Here is a 20910-nt window from a genome sequence, read left to right on the forward strand (position 1 = left end):
ATCCTGATCACTCAGCAGCGTCATCATCAAGGCAAAAAGATTATGAGTCACTGCCATTTTTTAGCAATAAAGTACTTTTAAATTAAGGTATGAATACGTTTTTTTAAGACATAATGCCACTGAACAGTAAATAGACTATAGGACCATGTAAGCCTAACTTTCATACGGACGGGGAAACCAGAAAGGTCACGTGATTCCCTTTATTGCCGTGGTCTGGAGCCGAGCCTGCAATATCTCCGAGGTATGCTTGCAATGCCTTCCCCTATCTTTCCTTGCTCACAGGGAAGATAAGGATACCAGAGAAACCACGTGTGAAAGAGATCTAGGAGTCATCGGTCTTTGCTTACCCGTGGTCTTCAACTATTTCTTTGAGCATTTCAGAGATATGTTTCAGTGACTGGTGCCATAGTCCCTGCGGAATATCTGTGGGTGGAGAGAGCCATCAGAGAGAAGCTGAAAAAAAGTCAAACCTAGTAGGAATCGACTGCAGTGGAGACCAGAAGGGGCCCGTTTAGGGGAAAGGCCTAGTTTTCCCGGTCCACGGAATCCATACCACCACCCTCAAGCTGATCCCTGCCAGAATCCATCTCTCAGGCCTGGGAAGAAAGACCTGTTAGTGTTACACAGAGTTAAACTTCAAAGGCTCTTTAATTCAGGTACATGAGACTGCACAGGCAGCCCACAGTAGGATTTAGGAAGGCTATGTTGAAGATGCCCGGCTTTTTTTCTTTTCTACTCATCCACCCCCTCATCTCTCACTAATAATTTGTGGTTTCAAAATATATTAAAAAAAAATAGTCAATAAGGAATTAGGAATGTGCTTCCCAACTATGATTGGGATGAATTTAGAATATGACTTCAGGTTTACAATGATTTTAAAAGGCCAGAAAAAAACATATGGATATTATACAGACAAAGACAAATGTCTTTTCTTAAGTTTTCTGGTTTCACATTTTTCCCATGGTCTTAAACACTTCTGAGCATGTATAGATCTGTAGTTTTAAACAACAGCTGAAAAAGGTTATCACATTTCCATGTAGTGATAGATTCTGTAATTAAATACACCAGAAAGATAATGTAAGTGAAACAGGAACCACTGCTACCCCACAAATGCTACAGATTAAAGAATCATAAATTATCTCTCTCCCTCTTCTGAGTTCTCGTAACTCTTGATTTGCAGCCTTTCAAGGCATTTTCATTTTCTCCTTTTATTAGTTTTTTAGATAGTTATTTTATGTCTCTTTTACTTGTAGCTCCTGGATATTCAGGGTTCATAAGTGACTCATCTTTTATACCTCATAGGACTTTACAGTGGGCATAAAATCAATCTTTGATGAATAGAAGACTCTACTCTTAAGAAACCCTTCAATCTGTGGATATAACATTATTTTTTCCAAAAGTAATATGCAGAAAATTATGCAGGAACCAGCACAAATAGTCTTTAGTTTGTAGATGTCCAAACTTAAAAAGTAACCACCCTGATATTTTTTGTGGCGCTCATTTAGCTGCTTACTACATAGGCTGACCTTGGACTTTGCTGATCTGACCTAGGCTGTGAGACTTGCCCCTGGAAAGGGAATCACTGATGCTCCTGTCTTATTAAAGTTTTCCCATTGTGTTCCCACAGTGTAAGTTTCACAAAACTGCTGACCAGAGATCCCACCAGGCCTGTCTCCACCTCCACCTCTGGCATCTGAGGGGACAGCGGGTCACTTTGGGTGAGAACTTAATCTTTTAGAAAAGGGAAGAGTATTTTTGTTTTTGTAAAATGCTCTGAAACCTCAAATCACACTTTCCTCAAGTGAATCTACTTATTCAAGTCTCAGGAAAAAAAAGGTAGGGGAAAATGGCACAGAAAGGACATATTATGGGTCCTTCCTATCTTCCCATGGTCAGATGAGATGCCTTTTTCTACAGCATAGAGTCTGTCTTGTTTCAGTGTCACCTCTTCTTAGATTTCAGGCATTAGTGGGGAAGGATGTCTGTATTCTCTATTTCTGAAACGTTTCATAAACAGGAGCTCACAGACATGTTAATAGATCAACATCAGTTGAATGAGGACAGATTCATCACTTCCCCAGATGAATATGGCCTCTGGAAGGGTGGCAGATGAAATCACAGAAGGCTGTGGTCTAACATACTTACTGAATTCTTTCAAAAGACTTCCCTTAGCTAGGTTAGGAGAAATTTCCCCTAAATTTCCTTAGCTTCCTTCATCATTTTATCTTTTCATTTGCAGCAGGGGGCACAGAGAAGAAAGAATGAAATAAAGATAAATGTACTGTTTTATTCCAAATCAGCCAAGTCTTAGCCTGTTCCTGGCATCCAGGTGGACCTTCCTGGCACTAGCAGAGGCCTTGTGTTAACCAGAACAGACTGTCAAAACCCAACTGGAGGCCATTGTTTTCCTTTCTTTTAGTAGATGATCGTAACTGGGAAGCCAAGCAAATTCTCATATCAAAATCCACAGAATGTGTGATGCTGAGAGTTTAAAGGAACATTATCCATCTCCCTGGTTTTACAGATAAGGAACTGGGAGGAAAGGGTTATGATTTTGTCCCTGTACTTTCCCAGAAATTATTTTAATATGGGCAGAATCAACCTTCACATACCTTTCGGGTGTTGGAGGAGCACCATGACAAGAGATGGAGAAGCATAAGGAAAGTAGGTCTTGAGTGCAAACTTCAACTATAATAGAACAAAAAATTTAAAGCCGTTTGAATATTAGCATTGGAAAAGGTTTAAGGAAATATAAAATATTGCATCCTCTGCCCCCAAAAGAAATTCCAGTACTTTATGTGGTCATAATGTCTTGCACACTGATCAAAAATAAAAGATGCTTCTGATAATCTTATAAATACGTTCTAAAAAATTAAACCTTTTTAAAGATGCCTTCCAGGACTTAAGAAAAATAAAGTTATGCTCTTGATGTCTTTATATCAGTTCTTTACCTCACATGAACCCAATTATATACATAAATCTATTTATGTGAGAGTTTCCAAGGCAGCTGGGAGATGGGTTTTATCACAAAGTAGCAGAGGTGCTCACACATCCTCTGAGGGCCAAAGCGCTGTACCCTCCGTGCCCTCGGAAGGCACAGCAGCTCCGAAGCACTTTTGTAAAAAGTTGAGGTAAAATCTGCCTACAGTGAATTGTAAGGGCTTTAAGTGTACAATTTGATGACTTTTGGTAAATGTGTAAATTCAGTGTGACCATCATTCCAATCGAGACACAGAACATTTCGATCACCTCAGAAAGTTCCCTTGTAGCTGTTACAGTCAATCCTTCCACCCCACCCCGGCATCTGATATTTTTTTATTTTGATGAGAGAGAGTAATTTTGTATATTCTTGAGTTTTACACAAATGCAATCAGAAGAGTGTGTGTTTCTTTCTGTTTGGCTTCCTTGGCTCAACATGTTCTTTTGAGACTCATCCTTGTTACTGTGGATTAAATACTTCATTTTTTAAGGAAATTGTTCTAAAGTAGAACTATGTATGAATATACCATAATCTGTTTATTTATTCTGCCATAGATGGACATTTGGATTGTTTCCAGTTTGGGTTTTATTATGAATAAAGATGCAACTAACATTCATATTTCTTTTTTGTAGACATGTGCTGTTATTTCTCTTGGGTAAATACCATAGGAATGGAATTACTAGGTCATAGAGTAGATGCTTGCTTAACTTTGTAAGAAATTGCTATGTAATTTTTCAAACTGGTCAACAATTTACGAGAATTCCAGTTGCTTCACATACTTGTTGGGCTTCCCTTATAGTTGGTAAAGAACCTGCCTGCAATGCAGGAGACCTGGGTTCAATTCCTGGGTCGGGAAAATCCCCTGGAGAAGGAAATGGCAACCCACTCCAGTATTCTTGCCTGGAGAATCCTTTGGACAGAGGAACCTGGCAGGCTACAGTCCATGGGGTCACGACAGTTGGACATGACTGAGCAACTTCACTTTTCATTTTATACATATTTTTTGAAGTGTGTATTCAAGTCTTTTGTCCATTTTTATTTATTTATTTTTTGTCCATTTTTAAAACTGAGTTGTTTCTTATGTTCTTGAGTTGTAAAAGATCTTTATATATTCTGGACACAAATCCCCTATTAGATACATGTATTGAGAATATTTTTTACCTGCTGGGTGGATCGCTTTTTCAGTTTCTTAAGGATGTATACAAAGATCAGACATTTTAAATTCTGATGAAGTCTAATTTATCCATTTATCTCATACTTCTTAGTGCTTTTCTACATTCCTTCTAAGAAATATTAGATTATCCTCATGTCAAAAAAGATACTCTCATTTTCTTCTAGGAGCTTTATGGCTTCAGCATTTATTTTGAAGTCTATGACCCGTCTCATGAATTTTCATGTCTGAGAGGTAGAGGTCCATGTTTTCTCATCTGGGTGTCCAGCTGTTTCACTGACACTTGTTGAAAACCTTCCACATTTAACTTCCTTGGCATCTCTGTCAAAAACCAGTTGATTACATGAAAATATCTAGACACGATTCTGTTCCACTGGTCTATCCTTTTGCCAGTACCTCACTGTCTTGAATTTGATTACTGTAGCTTAAAGTCTTGAAATCAATCAGTGTGAGTCCTCTGATTTTGGGGGGAGGGTTTTTTTGTTTTCAAAATTATCCTGGCTACTTTGGGTTCTTTGCATTAGAATCAGCCTATCAATTTCTGTTTTAAGAACTATGTTGGGATTTTAACTAGGATCACATTGAACCAGGCATCTCAACAATTCATGATTATGGTTTCTCTTCATATGTTTAAGTTTTCTTATTTTGTGGCTTTCCACATAGAGATCTTACACACCTTTTGTTAAATTTTCTCCCAAGTATTTTATGTATTACTGTGGAGTTGCCTGTTTCTCTTTTTACTTCTCTGTTTTTACTTTGTGTATCTCAGACCTCTGTTATTAGGCATATATCCATTTGTAATTGGTGTTTCTCATGATGAACTATATAAACTGTCCCTCTCTTTTGTCCACACTCCTTATCTTAAAACCTAATCTGTCTGCTGCTTGTAGAGCCAGACCAGCTTTCTTGTGCTTATTATTTACATATCTCTTTCCTTCCTTTTAATCTGTGTCTTTATAATTAGAATGGATTTCTTGAAAACAACATATAGTGGGTCTTAGTTTTTCATTCAGTCTGACATATTTCCTTTTTACCTAGTATATTTAGTTGGTTTTCACTTAGTTTTTGTAATTAATGTACTTGTAGGTATATTTGAATTGATCTTTAAACATTTTTATTTATTTACTTAGGTATCAGTTGCCCTGTGTCTTTGTTGACGCGTATGGGCTTTCTCTAGTTGCAGTGAGGGGGCTACTCTTCACTGGGCTGCCCAGGCCTCTCGTTGCGGTGGTCTCCCTTGCCGTGGAGCACGGACTCTAGGGCGTGCAGGCTCAGAAGTCGTGGCTATGGCCTTAGCTGCTCTGTAGCATGTGAGGTCTTTCTAAACCAAGGGTTGAAGCCATGTCCCCAGCATTGGCGAGCGAGTTCCTCACCACTGGACTACCAGGGGAGTCCCTAGGTTTATCTTCTGAGATTAGTTTCTTTTGCCTCATCTGTGTTTTGTTCTGGCAGCCCACAGCTCTGTCTTTTGACACCTCAAGCCAATCAGATTATGCCTTGGGTTCGGGCCACCCCCAGCCTCATTTAATCTCCTTCCCACCCCTCACAGGAGAGCCCTCTGGGAAAAGTTAGAAGATTACCCAATGTGGTTTACATTTTCAAGAGTTGAAACCCCTCCAGTTTTTAATCTGCTTTTTGGGTTGCTTTCCAGTACCTTCAAATAGTTTTTAAAAATATTTTCTCCAGAGTGTATAACTTTTATCTGCAGGCCATCTAGTCCAATACATCACTAAACTCTGTCACTAATAGAGCCGAACCTGAACTGATTTGCTGCTTGTCCTGGAGCCATTAGGCAAGTTCAGGAAAAAGGCCTGTCATGGCAGCCTTAAGTTTTTGGCTACTAGTCTGACTGGGCACATTGATGGGGCTGCAACTATGCTCTCCAAATAAAACAAGGATGAGAGGAAAGGATAAAAAAGAGAATGAGAAGCACTGAAGATAAACATTTTTTGACAATGGGAAAGAATGCGGATTGATGGGATTTCCCATAACCACTGGGGGGAGTGTAAACTGGCACAACCACGCAGGGCGACAATCTGGCAGTACCCGCCACAGCTGCCTCTGCACACCTAAGAGGCAGCACTAGCGCTCTTAAGCATATCTTGAATGTTCAGAGAGACTCTATTTAGGAAAGAAAACAAAATCTGGAAATAATCCAAAGGCTCACCACCAGGAAGACAGCTACGCTGTATACACTCTCCCCACAGAGCACTACAGGCAACCCCAGCACCGCCCACAGCGCAGGGCCAGCCTGGGGACACACTGCTGGAAAGACCAAGGCTCAGAAGGCTGCACACACAGGGCCACTTTCACCTGCCGTTCCCGTTATAAAGCGCAAAAGCAGTCAATAAAGAAAACACGTCTAACAACCATATACACATGATCAGGCTTCCCCGGTGGCTCAGTGGTAAAGAATCTGCCTACCAACTCAGGCGGAGAAGGCAATGGCGCCCCACTCCAGTACTTTTGCCTGGAAAATCCCATGGATGGAGGAGCCTGGTGGGCTCCAGTCCATGGGGTCGCTAAGAGTCGGACACGAGTGAGCAACTTCACTTTCACTTTCCACTTTCATGCATTGGAGAAGGAAATGGCAACCCACTCCAGTGTTCTTGCCTGGAGAATCTCAGGGACGGGGGAGCCTGGTGGGCTGCAGTCCATGGGGTCACACAGAGTCGGACACGACTGAAGCGACTTAGCAGCAGCAGCAACTAACTCAGGAGGTGTGGTTTCAATCCTTGGGTTGGTTGGGAGGACAGACCTTCTCCAGAAAGAAATGGCAACCCATTCCAGTATTCTTTCCTGGAAAATCCCATGCACAGAGAAGCCTGACGGGTTACAGTCCAGGAGGTCACAAAGAGTTGGACATGACTTGGCTACTAAACAACAACATATACATGATCAAACTGTTTTCAGAAAAAAATAAAGGACAGCAGTTACCTGAAGGGAGAAAGTCAGGATGATAGAATAGAGGAGCATGGGAATAACCTGAAGTTTCTACTAGGGGACCAGGTCTTGTTAGATGTCAGTTCAGTTCAGTTCAGTCACTCAGTCGTGTCCGACTCTTTGCAACCCCATGAATCGATGTCAGGTTGGTAGATATTCATTTATTAATAATGAATATGTGGATGAATGAATAAAACACAGAAAGAAAGAGGGTTACATATGGATCATAGGACAGAGGGTGTCACGCATCAGGGGTTATGATTAATCTATGCAGGGGCACTCAGGAAGGCCGGGGATTGATGATGAGGACGGCACTGCCTAGAAAGGCAGGCAGTCAGGAACAGCCCCAGGAAGAGACGTGACATGACATATGGGGACGAAGGCATCTACAAAGTGAAGAGGTTGTTGCTCTTGCATCCTGAGCCCAAGGGAAGGACAGTGAATTTCTGGCTTTTTTTTTTTGGATCCCTGCTTCGCCTTCCACCAGGACCCATTCTGTGTCCCTTACACCACCAGATACGTGTAGCCTGGGTAGGGTGTATGTTCAATCACTCAGTCGTGTCCAACTCTTTGTGGCCCCATGTACTACAGCCCGCCAGGCTCCTCTACCCATGGAATTTTCCGGGCAAGAATATGGGAATGGGGTGCCATTTCCTACTCCAAGGGATCTAACCTGCATCTCTTGCATCTCCGCAACTGGCAGGCAGACACGTGGGCAGGGTACTATCCTAAATTAAAAGTGACTGTAAGTCTGAATCTAAAGTGTTAGGGCCAACCCTGCAACTCAAGGACAAAGTTAATAAGAAAGACAGACTCAAGCTAACGGTACAGAGCAACACGTCTTTTACCAGTGCCCTCCACCCCAACCTCGGTCTGTTTCAGGAGTTCAAGGTGCAGGTTTTTTAGAGGTTGGTTCCTAACTGGAAAAACAAAGAATGTTCAGGGAGGATAAAAGATATTTATAGTTTGCCTCAAAATAAGCATGAGGGCCAACCAGTGCCTTTCAGCAGAGCTCTCCTCCAGAATTCCAGGCTGGGCACCATTGATAATGCTGTTTGCTACAGTCCAGCTAACTTCCCTAGGGAAGGAGAAGACGGGAAAAAAACAACATAAATATTTATCACTGCCTTAAAAACAGAAACATCTGCTAAAACCTGAGAGGTTTCTTGGCATAGGGGTCTATGGGATTTTAGTACAGCAGGCATCACAGCACTGCTCCCCTAAGGCAAACTGCAGAAAGCATCCCAAGGGACCATGACCTCACAAGAAACTGCAGTGGGTTCAGGCACTTCAACGGGCAAAGGACCACACAGACATCAGGTCTGTGGCCATTAGAAGTGCAGGCCAATTAAAATTCCCAAAGGTGAAAACTCTGGTAGAAAAGGCTCCAGTTTCACAGGTCACTCTATTGGTCAGCTGCCTCTGCTGATCGCCCTCCCAGTGCAGGTCCCTAGGCCTGGCTTCTTGCTTACTGACTGAGTCCAACTCACACGTTTTGGTCATGGCCATTCCCAGCTCCTCCTCTATAATTATTCAAATTATAACAGAATAGTGTCACACTCACTACCTCCTCTCTCTCCTGGAATCCAATTCACATTTAGGCCTCTGATATGAATGGAAACTAATAATTAAGAATGGCCAGTATTGCTTTATAATAAGCGCCATTTCCTTCTTAGCACATGCCATAGACTCTAGAATACCTCTCTGGCCTGGGAGGGGCAGAGTCTTACTCAACAAACAGTGTACAACACAGGGCCCAGAAAGTTCACCCTCCGGGGTGGCACCTGATCATATGGTAGAGTTCTCTGCATAGCAATAGATAAATGCTTCTGGGTACCAGGACACGGGACAGATAGGAACCATCTTGATTTACTTTCAATTAGAATGATTTTCCCTGGAGGAGGAAATGGCAACCCATTCCAATATTCTTGCCTGGGAAATCCCATGGACACAGGAACCTGGTGGGCTACAGCCCACGGGGTTCCAGAGAGTTGGACACGACTGAGTACACACTCAAAATGGTTTTTCCTTTGCTGGTGTATTTGTTTGGAAACTTTCTCCATGAACAAAACAGTCTACCAAAATCACTGAAAATAAAGTACTCTTTTCTGATGATTAATCAAATACTCTTAACAGCCTCTTTTTCCTTGGGGGAATGAATAGTATCTGCAATATAACGAACCTGCTTGTTTTCTTTTTCCAGAGCTTCTACAAAGCATCGTGTAAACACCTGAAGGCCGGCTAGTACTTCTGGGGCTCCATCGGTTTCCAGGAGTGCGGACCTGAACAATGCAAGGCCAGATCACAACACATTCAGTGATTAATCTGGAAAATATGTGAACCAAAATATGTAAAAGGGAAACACGGAAACATTCTTTTTGTGCCATAAGCTTCAGCAGCAATGTCAGCTCATCAGATTTCAGTTCTTGCGTGAAAGCAGGAGAAATCTGTCACTCCCTTTTCTGAGGACTTCCTTTAAAATTGCAATGTGCAGAGCTCCCTTTCTTGGTTTTTAGATTATTAAGCACTTCATATCTCTTCCACGTGGGCCTGGGATGCTCTTTACAAATATTTGCACACTGTATACCCACAAATGGAACATCCACAGAACTTTTGCTTTTGCAAGTGGAGAAAGGGGTGCCCCAGGGATATCCAGCAAAGGGGTGGAAGAATCTGCATGTTCCTGGTTTGGTTTCTACGCATTTTCATACAACTAACTTTTCTTTACGTTTGTTTAAACAACACCAAAAAAAAAAAAAAATAGAACTGGAACTTTGCTAGCTTTAAACTAAAAACAGCATTCTGACTTATTTCTAAACTAATTTAGCTTAAAGCTCATATGTTTCAAGACCGACTTGAGTGCTGGATTACTTGCTATTGTAAAGCAAGTAATTGCTTTTTCCAATGTCTGCTGTCTGCTGTGGGGCCTCTATTTGCTGAGTTTGAGGGGAACTGGATAAAGAGGGTAGATACCCTGGCTCTGGCTGCACGAGCACCCAGGAAAGAGGCTGGCCACCCACCTGTCCACTGGGGGCAAGCTCCCCGCGTGGGGTCTGGCCCCTCACTAACTGTCAGTCATAACCCAACCTGGTGTCCAGTGGGCTCATCTTTCATCGTTGTAAATCCACTGCATTTACCAAGAAGTTCTTGTATTTGCAGAATAAAAATTAGTGTGCTGTTAGATAACATGCATAGTTGATTCTGCCTTTCAGAAGTGCTCTGTTAAGAATGGCATTATTTATTTATTATTTTTAGTATTCCTTAGCTTTAAAAAGATTGGTCAGCCCTCATGTGGTGAAGGGAGAACACTACTACCCTTTATTTTTAATTGAGAAAAACTCTACATGAATAATGCGTGATGCAAAATCTAATTCAATTCTGATTTTCAACCATTATTATTCGATTTTTAAAAGGTTAAAAAAAAAAGATAGTTATCTTAGTTCTCAGGCATTGGCTTTTAAATACACATTGACATTTGCATTTTACCAAAAAGCTCAGCAGGATGGGATGGAATTAGAATCTAATTTCCCCATGGTACAGCCAGAGACTACCACAGAATTTTTTATTCATATTTGGAAGCTGAACATATTTAGACCAATTACGAGCAGAAACAGCACAATATTTACCTGAATATTTCATCAACAACTCTGAAAATGGCGGGGTGGCAGGCAGCAGCTTCAGGCTATAAAGGAAAAGACCAGGAGAAAGTAAAATATCAGAAGCATTTCATCAATAATGACTCGCTCTTATCAGGGAAATGAGTTGTCCACAACTGCTGGTGTCTAGAAAATGGATATATTCCTTTGAGTTAGAAAAAACAGAACAACTAGTCCGTGGCAAAAGCCCTCCATACAAATACAAACAGAAGTTCTCTTGGGGTAAGGGGATTATGGACCTTTCTTCTTCTTCTTTATTCAACTTATACTCTGTAAATCCCAGATTTTCAACAATAAGCCCACATGATACACAAAAAAGAGTCAATAAGTATCATGGGAAATCAGAAAATACCGCCTACCAGCAGGCTATAATGAAGACGCATAGCCTACCTGTGTTGCTGTGCTGTGCTCTGCTTATTCGCTCAGTCCTGTCTGACTCTTTGAGACCCCCTGGACTGTAGCCCACCAGGCTCCTCTGTCCATGGGGATTCTCCAGGCAAGAATACTGGAGTGGGTTGCCATGCCCTCCTCCAGGAGATCTTCCCAACCCAGGGATCGAACCCAGGTCTCTTGAATTGCAGGTGGATTGTTTACCATCTGAGTCACCAGGGAAGCCCTGTGTTGCTAGCTTTCGGTAACGTCCCCTATGTGTCTGATCTCCTCATATGACTTAAAAGTGCCTCAAAGTCAAAGCTAGACCTGTTATCTTTTCATTCCTGCTGATTAGGAAATGAGTACATAGTGATTTCAAATTATTATTAAGGAAAGCAGTGACCACCACCACGTCAGACTAAATAATATTACATCTTAGAGCACTATGAATTTAGCAGCTTAAATTATTTAGGATGAAGAAAAAAATAAAGATACTATCATCTTTATTTTTCCATACTAAATTAGGAAAGCCATCTAATTTAATCCACAAATATTTTTATGAGAGTTTTGATGATTTAAATCTGCAGAAGCCAACTTACTGTGGCCTGGGTGGGGCTTCAGAGGGCCTAGCCCAGATTCCATATCTTTTTGTTTGCTTTTTTCTTTTTTATTGGCCGCATGGCTTGTGGAATCTTAGTTCACCACCCCAGGGATCAAACCTGGGCCGTTGCTGGTGGAAGTGCAGAGTCCTAACCACTGGACCATGGGCAAATTTCCATGATCCCATATCATTCTGGCTGGAGCTCATACCATGAGATTAAGCCAGAGGAAGATGCCATGTGTGTTCTAAAACAGATATAATACAGTAGCATCCACAGGTTAGTAAATTAGGCTTTATATGGAATTTCTTTGAGTCACATTGAACTTTGGGGAACAGTTTTTCATACCCCCTCAACAAGAAAAGTAGAAAAAAGGATACATATCTTTTATCTTTTCTAGGCCAGACTAAAGAATGGTGCCTCTCTCCAGTAGCTTCCACTCTGTTCTGTGCTGGCATTTCTAAATGTACAATAACATTGAACGTGTGCCACCTAGTGTTCACACACCGCCATTACAGCTGTCACAGAGGCTCCAGGAAAGAGCATTACCACTTGTTAAAATGATGGGATAACTCCTTTTATGATGAGTAGGATGCAAATCTCTGCTTTCTAGGTAGTCAATACTCCCTAATCTTTCGTTGATTTCCATTTTTATCTAAAAGAAACCAACTAAAATTTTTCATAGATTAAATTCATTACATACTCAAGAAAGTAATTTGGCCGATTGATGGTTCAACAGAAGAGAGGTAGAGTATTTTTTGACTTTGATCTCAGACAAATCAGTTATCTCCCTGCTTCTCAGCCTCACTGTAAATACTAACAGTTATTAAAAGGTCCCTGGATATATGCCCAGAAAATATCACGGAAGTTTCTATGTATTCATAATGGAAAATATCAAACAAGAAGAGAAAAGCAAACTGCCTATCTTGAAGAAATGTGACTCATCAAATTTGCCAGAAGAGTTTTTCCAAGTTTTATATATAGACAATATGGCTCTTGAATAAGAGTGTTTGAGAACCAAACACCGTCATGTGACACATAGAGGCTAAAAACGCACGGACAGAAAATAAGACTAAAATTGAAAATGGTAAAATAGAACCATTCCCTTTCTTCTAACTACTCCAGAACCACTCTATAAACCTGATGCGAGTAGAAAATCAATCTATCCTGATGACAGAGATATCTAAATGGCAGAGAAAAGGCTGATCAATGCATAGAACAGGGCTGCATTGAAAAGCAAGCGGGAAAGCAAGAAAGTTCTGACTCTGTTGAAAAGAGGACCACAGCTTGGACATGCTCTTCCTTCATGCAGTGTTTTCTAGTGAAACAGCTCAATCAAATGTTTTAAATATATAGACTGTGTGGAATCTGCCTGTTCTCTCCATGCCGATCAACTCTCCTCTTAGATTTCCTTCTGTCCAAACAGCTCAGACTGTGGTTGCCCTTAACCTGCTTCTACAAAGCTGTTTTAGCTTTCAAAACAGATAAGATGCCAGGGAACCCTACTGAAACAGCAATGGCAGAGATTTTGATTTAAAAACCAGTCTCCCTTGCCACTCCAGAATTATGAACAGCTCTTTCTCATCTGCAGCCTTTACTGATGGTTTTTAAAATGAGACTCTTCACACTTTCCGAGCACATAATTTCAGGGTCAGTGAGTCCCCTCATGAAGCCCGGAGTGCTCACAGGCCAGGCATGTGTCCCAAGGACACCAAATCACAAAAGCAAACTTAAGCCGCTTTTCTTATCAAGGGAATCCTCCAAATAGAATTAAAGTCTTAATTTATGCTTCTTTGGAAGCCATAAATTACCACTCCCCCCACCCCAAATCTTTACACATCCATGTGAGGGAAGAGGCAAACATTTAACCCCTCTGTGTCCTGTTTTATTTGTAAAATAGGTCTCCAAAGTAACACAACAGGTCACTCTGCAACTCAAACTTCTGGGTCCTAGCTCTGAAACCCCACAAACCAAGCAATTATCTTTCCTATTAGAATGAGGACAGAAAAGAAAACCTTTCTTGGATTCCATCTGTTTGTCTGTTTTTCCCATCCTGCCAAAATCTGTTCCTTCTCAAGCTCTTCTCTTCTCCATCTGGTCTAATGATTTCCATGTACAGATTATTTCAAGTCTAGGGAAACTTCATTACCAGGAGGCCATCAGTAACAGCGGTTGTGCCCTTCTTCCCTTCTCTCACCCTGCCCCCAGTTGTCTCACTGAATGTCAGAAGAGGAACAGAAGAAGAGGGAAAGCCCTGGACTCTGGTTTCCTTTTCTTATAGGCCAGCTTGCTCTGAGGGGCACATTCCCTTCCCTCTTCTACAGCTACCCAGGACTCTACTGCTTGTTTCTTCTCTGCTCAGACAGACAGCCCATTCTCATCACTCAGAAGAAAAAAAAAAAAACAAGGGAAGGCTAAGCAACACAGAGAAGTGTGCAGCAGCTGCGTTTTCGAGGCTGCTTTGTAGGCAGAGGTGAGGAAGAGGCCGGCTTGCCACTCTGTGCCATGAACTGCACAAATAACACCCATGCTCACTCTCTGTCCTTCGTGTCTATGCATGCGTGCTAAGTCACTTCAGTTGTGACCCAACACTTTGGTGACCCTCTGGACCGCAGCCCCAGGCTCCTCTCTGTCCGTGGGCTTCTGCAGGCAAGAATACTGGAGTGAGTTGCCATGCCCCCTCCAGGGATCTTCCTGACGCAGGGATTGAACCCGTGTCACCTGGGGCTCCTGCACTGCAGGTGAATTCTCTGCTGCTGAGCTACCCGAGAAGCCCTCCTTGGTGCCTAACCTGTTATCTTCATCCCAGTTCATCAACGATTATTACTAGCCACCTGAGAATTCTCAGGAAGAAATCTTTCCTTTTTTCCTATCATTTTCTGAATCTGTGTGAGATAGAAAGAGTATGGGGAGAGGGGAGAGAGAATACAAGCCAGAAAGGGAAATTAAACTATTGATTTGAGGTAATTCACTGAGAAAAGTGAATTCCTCTTGTAAAAAACAAAAAGGCAGCGAAGACATGGAAACAAAATTCTCAAGCCTTCTTCATTTATCATCTTTTACACATATTTTTCCTAAAAAATAGAGAAGTTTCAGGTGAGAGATAAACTGAAGTTCAGTAAGCCTGGGGTAGATTCTCTTTCATGGTCTATTTTTATGGCCAGCAACATATCCCACTGTGTATCTGACTCATCCAAACCCTTGACAAGCAGGACCTCTTGTGTTAATCTATGTATGTAAATTAAAAGGTGACTATTCATCAAAAAATAACACTCCTCTTAAAAAAAAATTTTTTTTTTAAGTTTCATTTCAATAGACTCTTTTGACTTCAAAAACAATTTGGTCTAAAAAAAACTACCTATATAAAATAATCTTCATATCTGTCATATAAAATAAGGCACCTTTATAAACATGTATTTTTTATTATGCCATTTTCTTCTTTTCTACTTTCAAAATACCAAACTTAAGACTGTAAATATCCCTTTTGCATTTTAAGATCTATTTTGTTTCAAAACATTTGTGTTACTTTCATCAAATTTGAGCTTGGAAAAATTATTCTTTCTTTTTAATCTTTACCAGATGTTGTTTATACTACCAGGATTTTTTTTCAGTACTCTATAATGAAATTATTGTTTAATTAGTGATAAATCTGTCATTTCTGGGCTTAAGGGAAAAAAAAGAAAAAACTTAACAAGTACCAAATGTACTTTTGTGTTTTAAATTTACCCGCGCTGTCTGAGAACGTTAAGATACAGGGATGCCAGCTCTGGAAGCCGAGCAAAGTCCCCCAGACCTCAAGTTCCTCCGCCTGGCCCAGCGGCCTCTCTCCCCTCAGCTTGTGTAGCCTGGGTGGGAAGACGGCTCCTCAGCCCCCTGCTGCTTCTTGGCTCAGCCTCTGAGTGGCAGTGACCTTCTAGGTCAACTACTGCCCTGTTTTGGGTTTTTTTTTGTTTCTCTCTCTTCATCTCTGACTGGCTGCCAAGGCCTGCCTCCCAACAGTGAAAACAGAACTTGCCATCTAGGTCTCTTTTCTTCACAGTGCTGGGTGATCTGGTGCCCCCCTGAGGTCGATGCAGGAAAGTGCAATTATTGTCAGATGTTTCTTTTTACCTTTTAGCCACAAGCATAAACCACCTCCACACTTCTCTATTGGATCACTGCTAAATTATCTATTTTAGCTTTTGTTAAATTACAGGCATCACTTTAAAGAGCTCAAAGAAAAAAAAGAAATGTTTAAAAGACTGCTAATGAGAAAGCAGGAAAAGAAAAAACCCTAGAACATTAGTAAGAAGTTATTCAAGCAGAGAAAAATGACATCACCCAGGATGTAGAGTTAATTCTTCGGTATAATCTTTTATTAAAGGGGAACTGTGTTTGGAGTTCAGCGTAAAATAAGTCTCTTTTTCTTTCTGAAGTGGCTATGATTACTATCTGGAGAATGGAAACAAGAATGCATCTTATCTCATATGACGGAGGTCAAGGAGGACACTGAGTTATCTGTAGGCTTGTTATTCCTAAGCTCTTATTAGATCAAGAACTACTTTCTTAACCCTATCTTTATTGAGGTACACTTGACAAGATAAAGAGCTAATTTTGGTGCAGCTCTGAAGAGAAACACCAGGAGTGTTTCCTGATTTAAAATCTGAATAAACAAAACCAATCCCCCTTCCTTCCCCTCCCGCTGCACTCTTTCGTGGGCAAATCTCTGGACCCAGCTAGAGGGGCAGGCGGCATGTGAGGCCAGCCAATGAAGGATCGAATGGAAGGGCATGGGAACCAGGGTATATCCCAGCCCGGGCATGCAGCAGGGCAGCCAAGCACAGTGCCACCCAGCCAGCACTTTTCATTCAAATGTAGAATATAAACAATAGCTTTCTGGGCTCCACAAACAGAATTGTAACTGGAAAACACAACATCCTTCTGATTTGGGGCCAGCCTTGGGAAACCAAACAGTGCCAAGAAAGCTGCATAATTAGCAAGTGGCTTTCACTGCTTTTGGTGACATGAGTTTTTAAGGTCGGGTCTGAAGCTATGGATTATGGTCCTCCATTGCCTGTTCTGTCAAGAGAAACACAAGACCATCTGCTTTTGCAAAGTGTCAGTCTGCTCAGTGGATGACAAACTGAGGCTAAGACCTCGATTTATTCAGGAGCATCAAATGTGGCAGGTGGCCATAGACTTGGGGGAGGTCCAGCCTGAGAGAGTCAGAGAGCGAGCCTCAAAAGGAAACAGGTTTTGAAAACTTACTTTTATTTTAGAAGTCAAAAAACATACACATGCACTTCGAATTCAGGTGACTATTAGGTCAGCACCTTATTATTCATAGTCTTAATGGAAAACACCCAGCCTGGAGGCCCTGAGAGGCCACAGAACATTTGGAGAGACCATTTCACTTTGTACAACCTGTACAACACGTTTATCTTTTGTTTTTGCAACATCTTGGTAACTATAGAACTTCTAGGGCTAATTCTGGATAGTCCCAAGAGATGGAAACATAATTAACAGTGCTCCATATAAAATACAAGTTACTAGACCATCACACTTTAATTATTCTCAGAATCTAACTCTAATGTAATAGGCATCAAGTTACTTCTAGAGGAAAGCACAGCAGTCCTATGCTATCCGAGTCTTCCAGATCTTTCTGATACTTCCGCAGGGTCCTGTCACGGCCCCGAGATACCGTGCTCTGATAAGTGAAGCAGATGATGCAATCAGGAAGCACGTTCTTCAGGTTACCCTTCCAATCACTCGGTCACGTCACAGGCTTATTCCAGCCTGCTTGGTTGTGCGGCACCGAGGGCCCAGGATCCTGAGGAGAGCAGCCCACGCCAATCAAGGACTTGCAGCTCTGTATTGTAATTACCTCCTTGAACCGTAAGGCAACAGAGGGGTTACATCCTGCCAATGCCACAATAAATTAAACACAATAACACCCTCTGAAATCCCCCTTTAACCATAATGGAAGCTCTGCATCTCTATACACATGATCCTGATAAATGCTTTTGTAAATCAACTGACTTCAAAACTGTTTGGGGGAAAATGGTTTTAAACCGTAAAGTGGAGACTGAAGGTTATACAATGCAATGTTTAACCGGAATGCCTGCTTTCTCTCTCTCTCTCTGTCATCCTGGGTTTACTGATAGGCTCAGGCCTGAGGGCCACAGGTAAAAAGAGCTCAAAGAAGATTTAGAATCACAAGGTTGCAGAATCAAATCAACTTAGGGTGATGAAACTGGAATTTTTCCATAGAGAGAAGACTTAAAGAAAATTTAATAAGGACCTTGAAAGCAAGGAAATAGCTCAGTTACTATATTTTGCCACTGAAAAAAGACCAGAGAAAATGAAACTATAGCATGTATCTTTCCGTTAGAAATAGATTTACCTGACAATAAAGGTAATGTTTTGAATGGGCTGCCAGGACTTCTAAAAGCCTTTGTTTATTTTGAATATTATAGTTATTTTTATATAAGGTACATTCTTATTTCTCACCTTAATATGCAACTTTTTTTTTTTTTTTTTTTTAATGCAACTGTTTTGAAAGATGAGTTCAAGCAGAATTTCCCTAAAAGTATCTCTCTTTCTCTTTGGGCTCTTTCAATCTTTATATCTATTTTCTTTTCTTTTTTTTTCTATCAAACATTGTAAACGTCTAGATCAGCAGGGTTTGATTTGGGCCAGCTAACTCACAGATGAACGCAGCATGGCTGCTGGTCACTGTGACCCTATCCACGGTCCCCTCGAAGGCCCCAAGATGGGACGGCAAAGAGGAGCCTGGAAGACGGGGAGAAGGTAAAGCAGGGCCGTGGTCACACTCTTGACCTGGTAGGGACTGATCAGGACCCAAAAAGAGAGCTGGGATACAGGAAGAAGGCAGCAGATTCAATTATGATTCTCTCACACAGCCTCCAATTTGAAAGAGAGAGAAAACCTAAGTTCTAACTGGATTAACCAAACAGAAGGTATCTCGGTGGACGTTGTGTAAACTCAGCCAATCTCAGTGCGCTGTATGAGAGACAGACACACCCTGCCCCCAACACAAGCCTCAGCTCAGCGGGCAGGGGAACACTCTCCAGTCCAGTTTCCTGGCCACCAACTTAAGATCTGAGTGTTCACCATCTATCTCTCTTGAACTAACTTTCTCCATCTGTACAAGAGGAAACAAATCTCTGCACCATATCTCCCCTCGGTGACAAAAGCGAGTAAGAAAGCCGGTTGGAGCCCACGAGGTTCCTGTAAGATGGAGGCCTGGAAGCATGACACCTCCCGGAGAGCTTTGTTTATTCAGAGTGCATTGGTCTTTACTCCGACTCTTACAAAAATGCACATAAATTCCAGAGCTGCCCCCCACAGAGGGAAAACACTGGATTGGTCAGGTTCTGAGGACACCCTGCTAGCCTGGGCCCCTGACACTGGATTAGGCAATGGGGCCCATTTGGTCCACTGAGCACCACACTGCCCAGGCCTGAGTTCTGAGTAGAGGGGAGCCTGGGCAGCCCCTGCATAGAGGCGGGGGTTCGAGGATGGCAGCCTGACACCAAAATAGCTGTCAGAATTCTTTGTAGTTACTTTGTTGTTCTAACCATTTTTCTGGGGGTGTCATTTTGTATCTTTTAAGTATTTGATTTTTCCTCCAGTGAAGGGTTAGAAGTTTATTTTTTGAATGATTTTCTTTGTTAATTGATTCCTCCTCTTGTTCATAGGGGCTTCCATGGTGGCTCAGCTGGTAAAGAATCCACCTGCAATACGGGAGATCTGGGTTCAATCCCTGGGTTGGGAAAATTCCCTGCATGAGGGCACTGCAACCCACTCCAGCATTCTTGCTTGGAGAATGAACAGCACGTTGTTCATAGGGTGTGTGCTGTGTGTGCTCAGTCCTGTGAGTCTTTTGCGACCCCATGGACTGTAGCCTGCCAGTCTCCTCTGTCCATGGAATTCTCCAGGGTGGACCACTGGAGTAGGTTGCCATTCCCTTCTCCAGGGGATCTTTCCAACCCAGGGACTGAACCCAGGTCTCCTCCATTGCAGGCAGATGCTTTACCATCTGAGTCACCAAGGAAGCCGGAAATGAGAAATTTGTTGGCCAAACGTCAATTCTTGTGAATGTGCGATATAAGGCGTGAGGTGAAGTCGCTCAGTTGTGTCCGACTCTTCATGACCCCATGGACTGTAGCCTACCGGGCTTCTCTGTCCATGGGATTTTCCAGGCAAGAGTACTGGAGTGGGTTGCTATTTCCTCCTCCAGGGGAATCTTCCTGACCCAGGGATCAAATCTGGGCAGATGCTTTACCATCTGAGCCACCAGGGAAGTTGTAGCGATAAAGTTTTTTTTCCCCTGGCTGTGCCACTCAGCTTACATTACCTTAGTTCCCCATCCAGGGGCCGAATCCAGGCCTGAGGCAGTGAAAGCACCGAGTCCTAACCACTGCACTGCTAGGGAATTCCTTTGCCCTATTTTTAACACAAGGAGAAAAGCCCCAGACATTAGGTATTTCAAAAATAAAATGTAGATAGATGATGATTTTAAAAGGTGCCAACTGCTCGTTTGTTTACATTTTCCCCTTTTGCTGATTAAAAGAGAGAATATACAGCGTCTTCCTTAAGGGTTTTTCTCCTCCTCAAACCCAGCACATACCAGCAGTGAGTCTTTCATAAAGCATTTGATCCTTCTCAGAGAATTTCTCTCACTGGAGATGAGCTTTTCAAGAAGATGAAGCATTGTATTTTCAAGGCTGGGAAGGTGCCGAAGCCAGAGGCAGAGTATAGCTGACGTGGGGAGAGAAATCTTCTTCCTTTCAGTAAGAAATAAAACTTTAAATATAAATGAGTCTCTGAAAAAAAGATTAAGATTTCAAAATGCAATAACAAATCCAAATCTTTTTTTTTTTCATCATGGTCACAAGAGCAGTTAATATTTATAATATCAAATGAATACTGACCAAGTAACTTATTTTGACCAAAGAAAAAAAATGTGTTCAAAAAGGACAAACAAATATATAATGATGATATAAAGAGAACGATTAAAAAAAAATGTTGATGGAAAAGGGCCTTGAGATATTCAGGCAAACGTAGTTCCTATTTTAAGAAATAGCTATGTTTGAAATTTCACCACAGTGGTTTAACATGTGAAATCAAACTTGGGTTTGAGTCCTAGAGCCACCACTTACTCACTGTATGACCTTAAGAAAGCTA

The 20910-nt window shown here is 41.8% G+C and overlaps 1 protein-coding gene across 39 annotated transcripts in view; it reads right to left on the reverse strand.

Moving 5' to 3' along the window:
- FANCC (FA complementation group C) overlaps positions 1-20910 on the reverse strand; it is a 348443-nt gene that overhangs the window by 21352 nt on the left and 306181 nt on the right. For 29 of the 39 annotated variants that reach the window (XM_086416983.1, XM_086416977.1, XM_086416988.1 and 26 more), the window contains 5 exons: positions 20354-20510; positions 10721-10776; positions 9277-9376; positions 2613-2688; positions 348-423 (listed from right to left, as the gene is read on the reverse strand). In XM_086416983.1, coding sequence (XP_086273109.1) covers positions 348-423; positions 2613-2688; positions 9277-9376; positions 10721-10776; positions 20354-20510 — 465 coding nt within the window. Of the gene's footprint in view, positions 1-347; positions 424-2612; positions 2689-7240; positions 8173-9276; positions 9377-10720; positions 10777-16950; positions 17588-20353; positions 20511-20910 lie in introns of those variants that run through there. The other 10 variants (XM_086417003.1, XM_086417000.1, XM_086417002.1 and 7 more) reach the window with 4 other exon arrangements.

Source organism: Bos grunniens, chromosome 8 (assembly GCF_055505025.1).
Source record: "Bos grunniens cultivar Pamir isolate PY7600 chromosome 8, Bosgru_T2T1.0, whole genome shotgun sequence".
Classification (NCBI taxonomy): domain Eukaryota; kingdom Metazoa; phylum Chordata; class Mammalia; order Artiodactyla; family Bovidae; genus Bos; species Bos grunniens.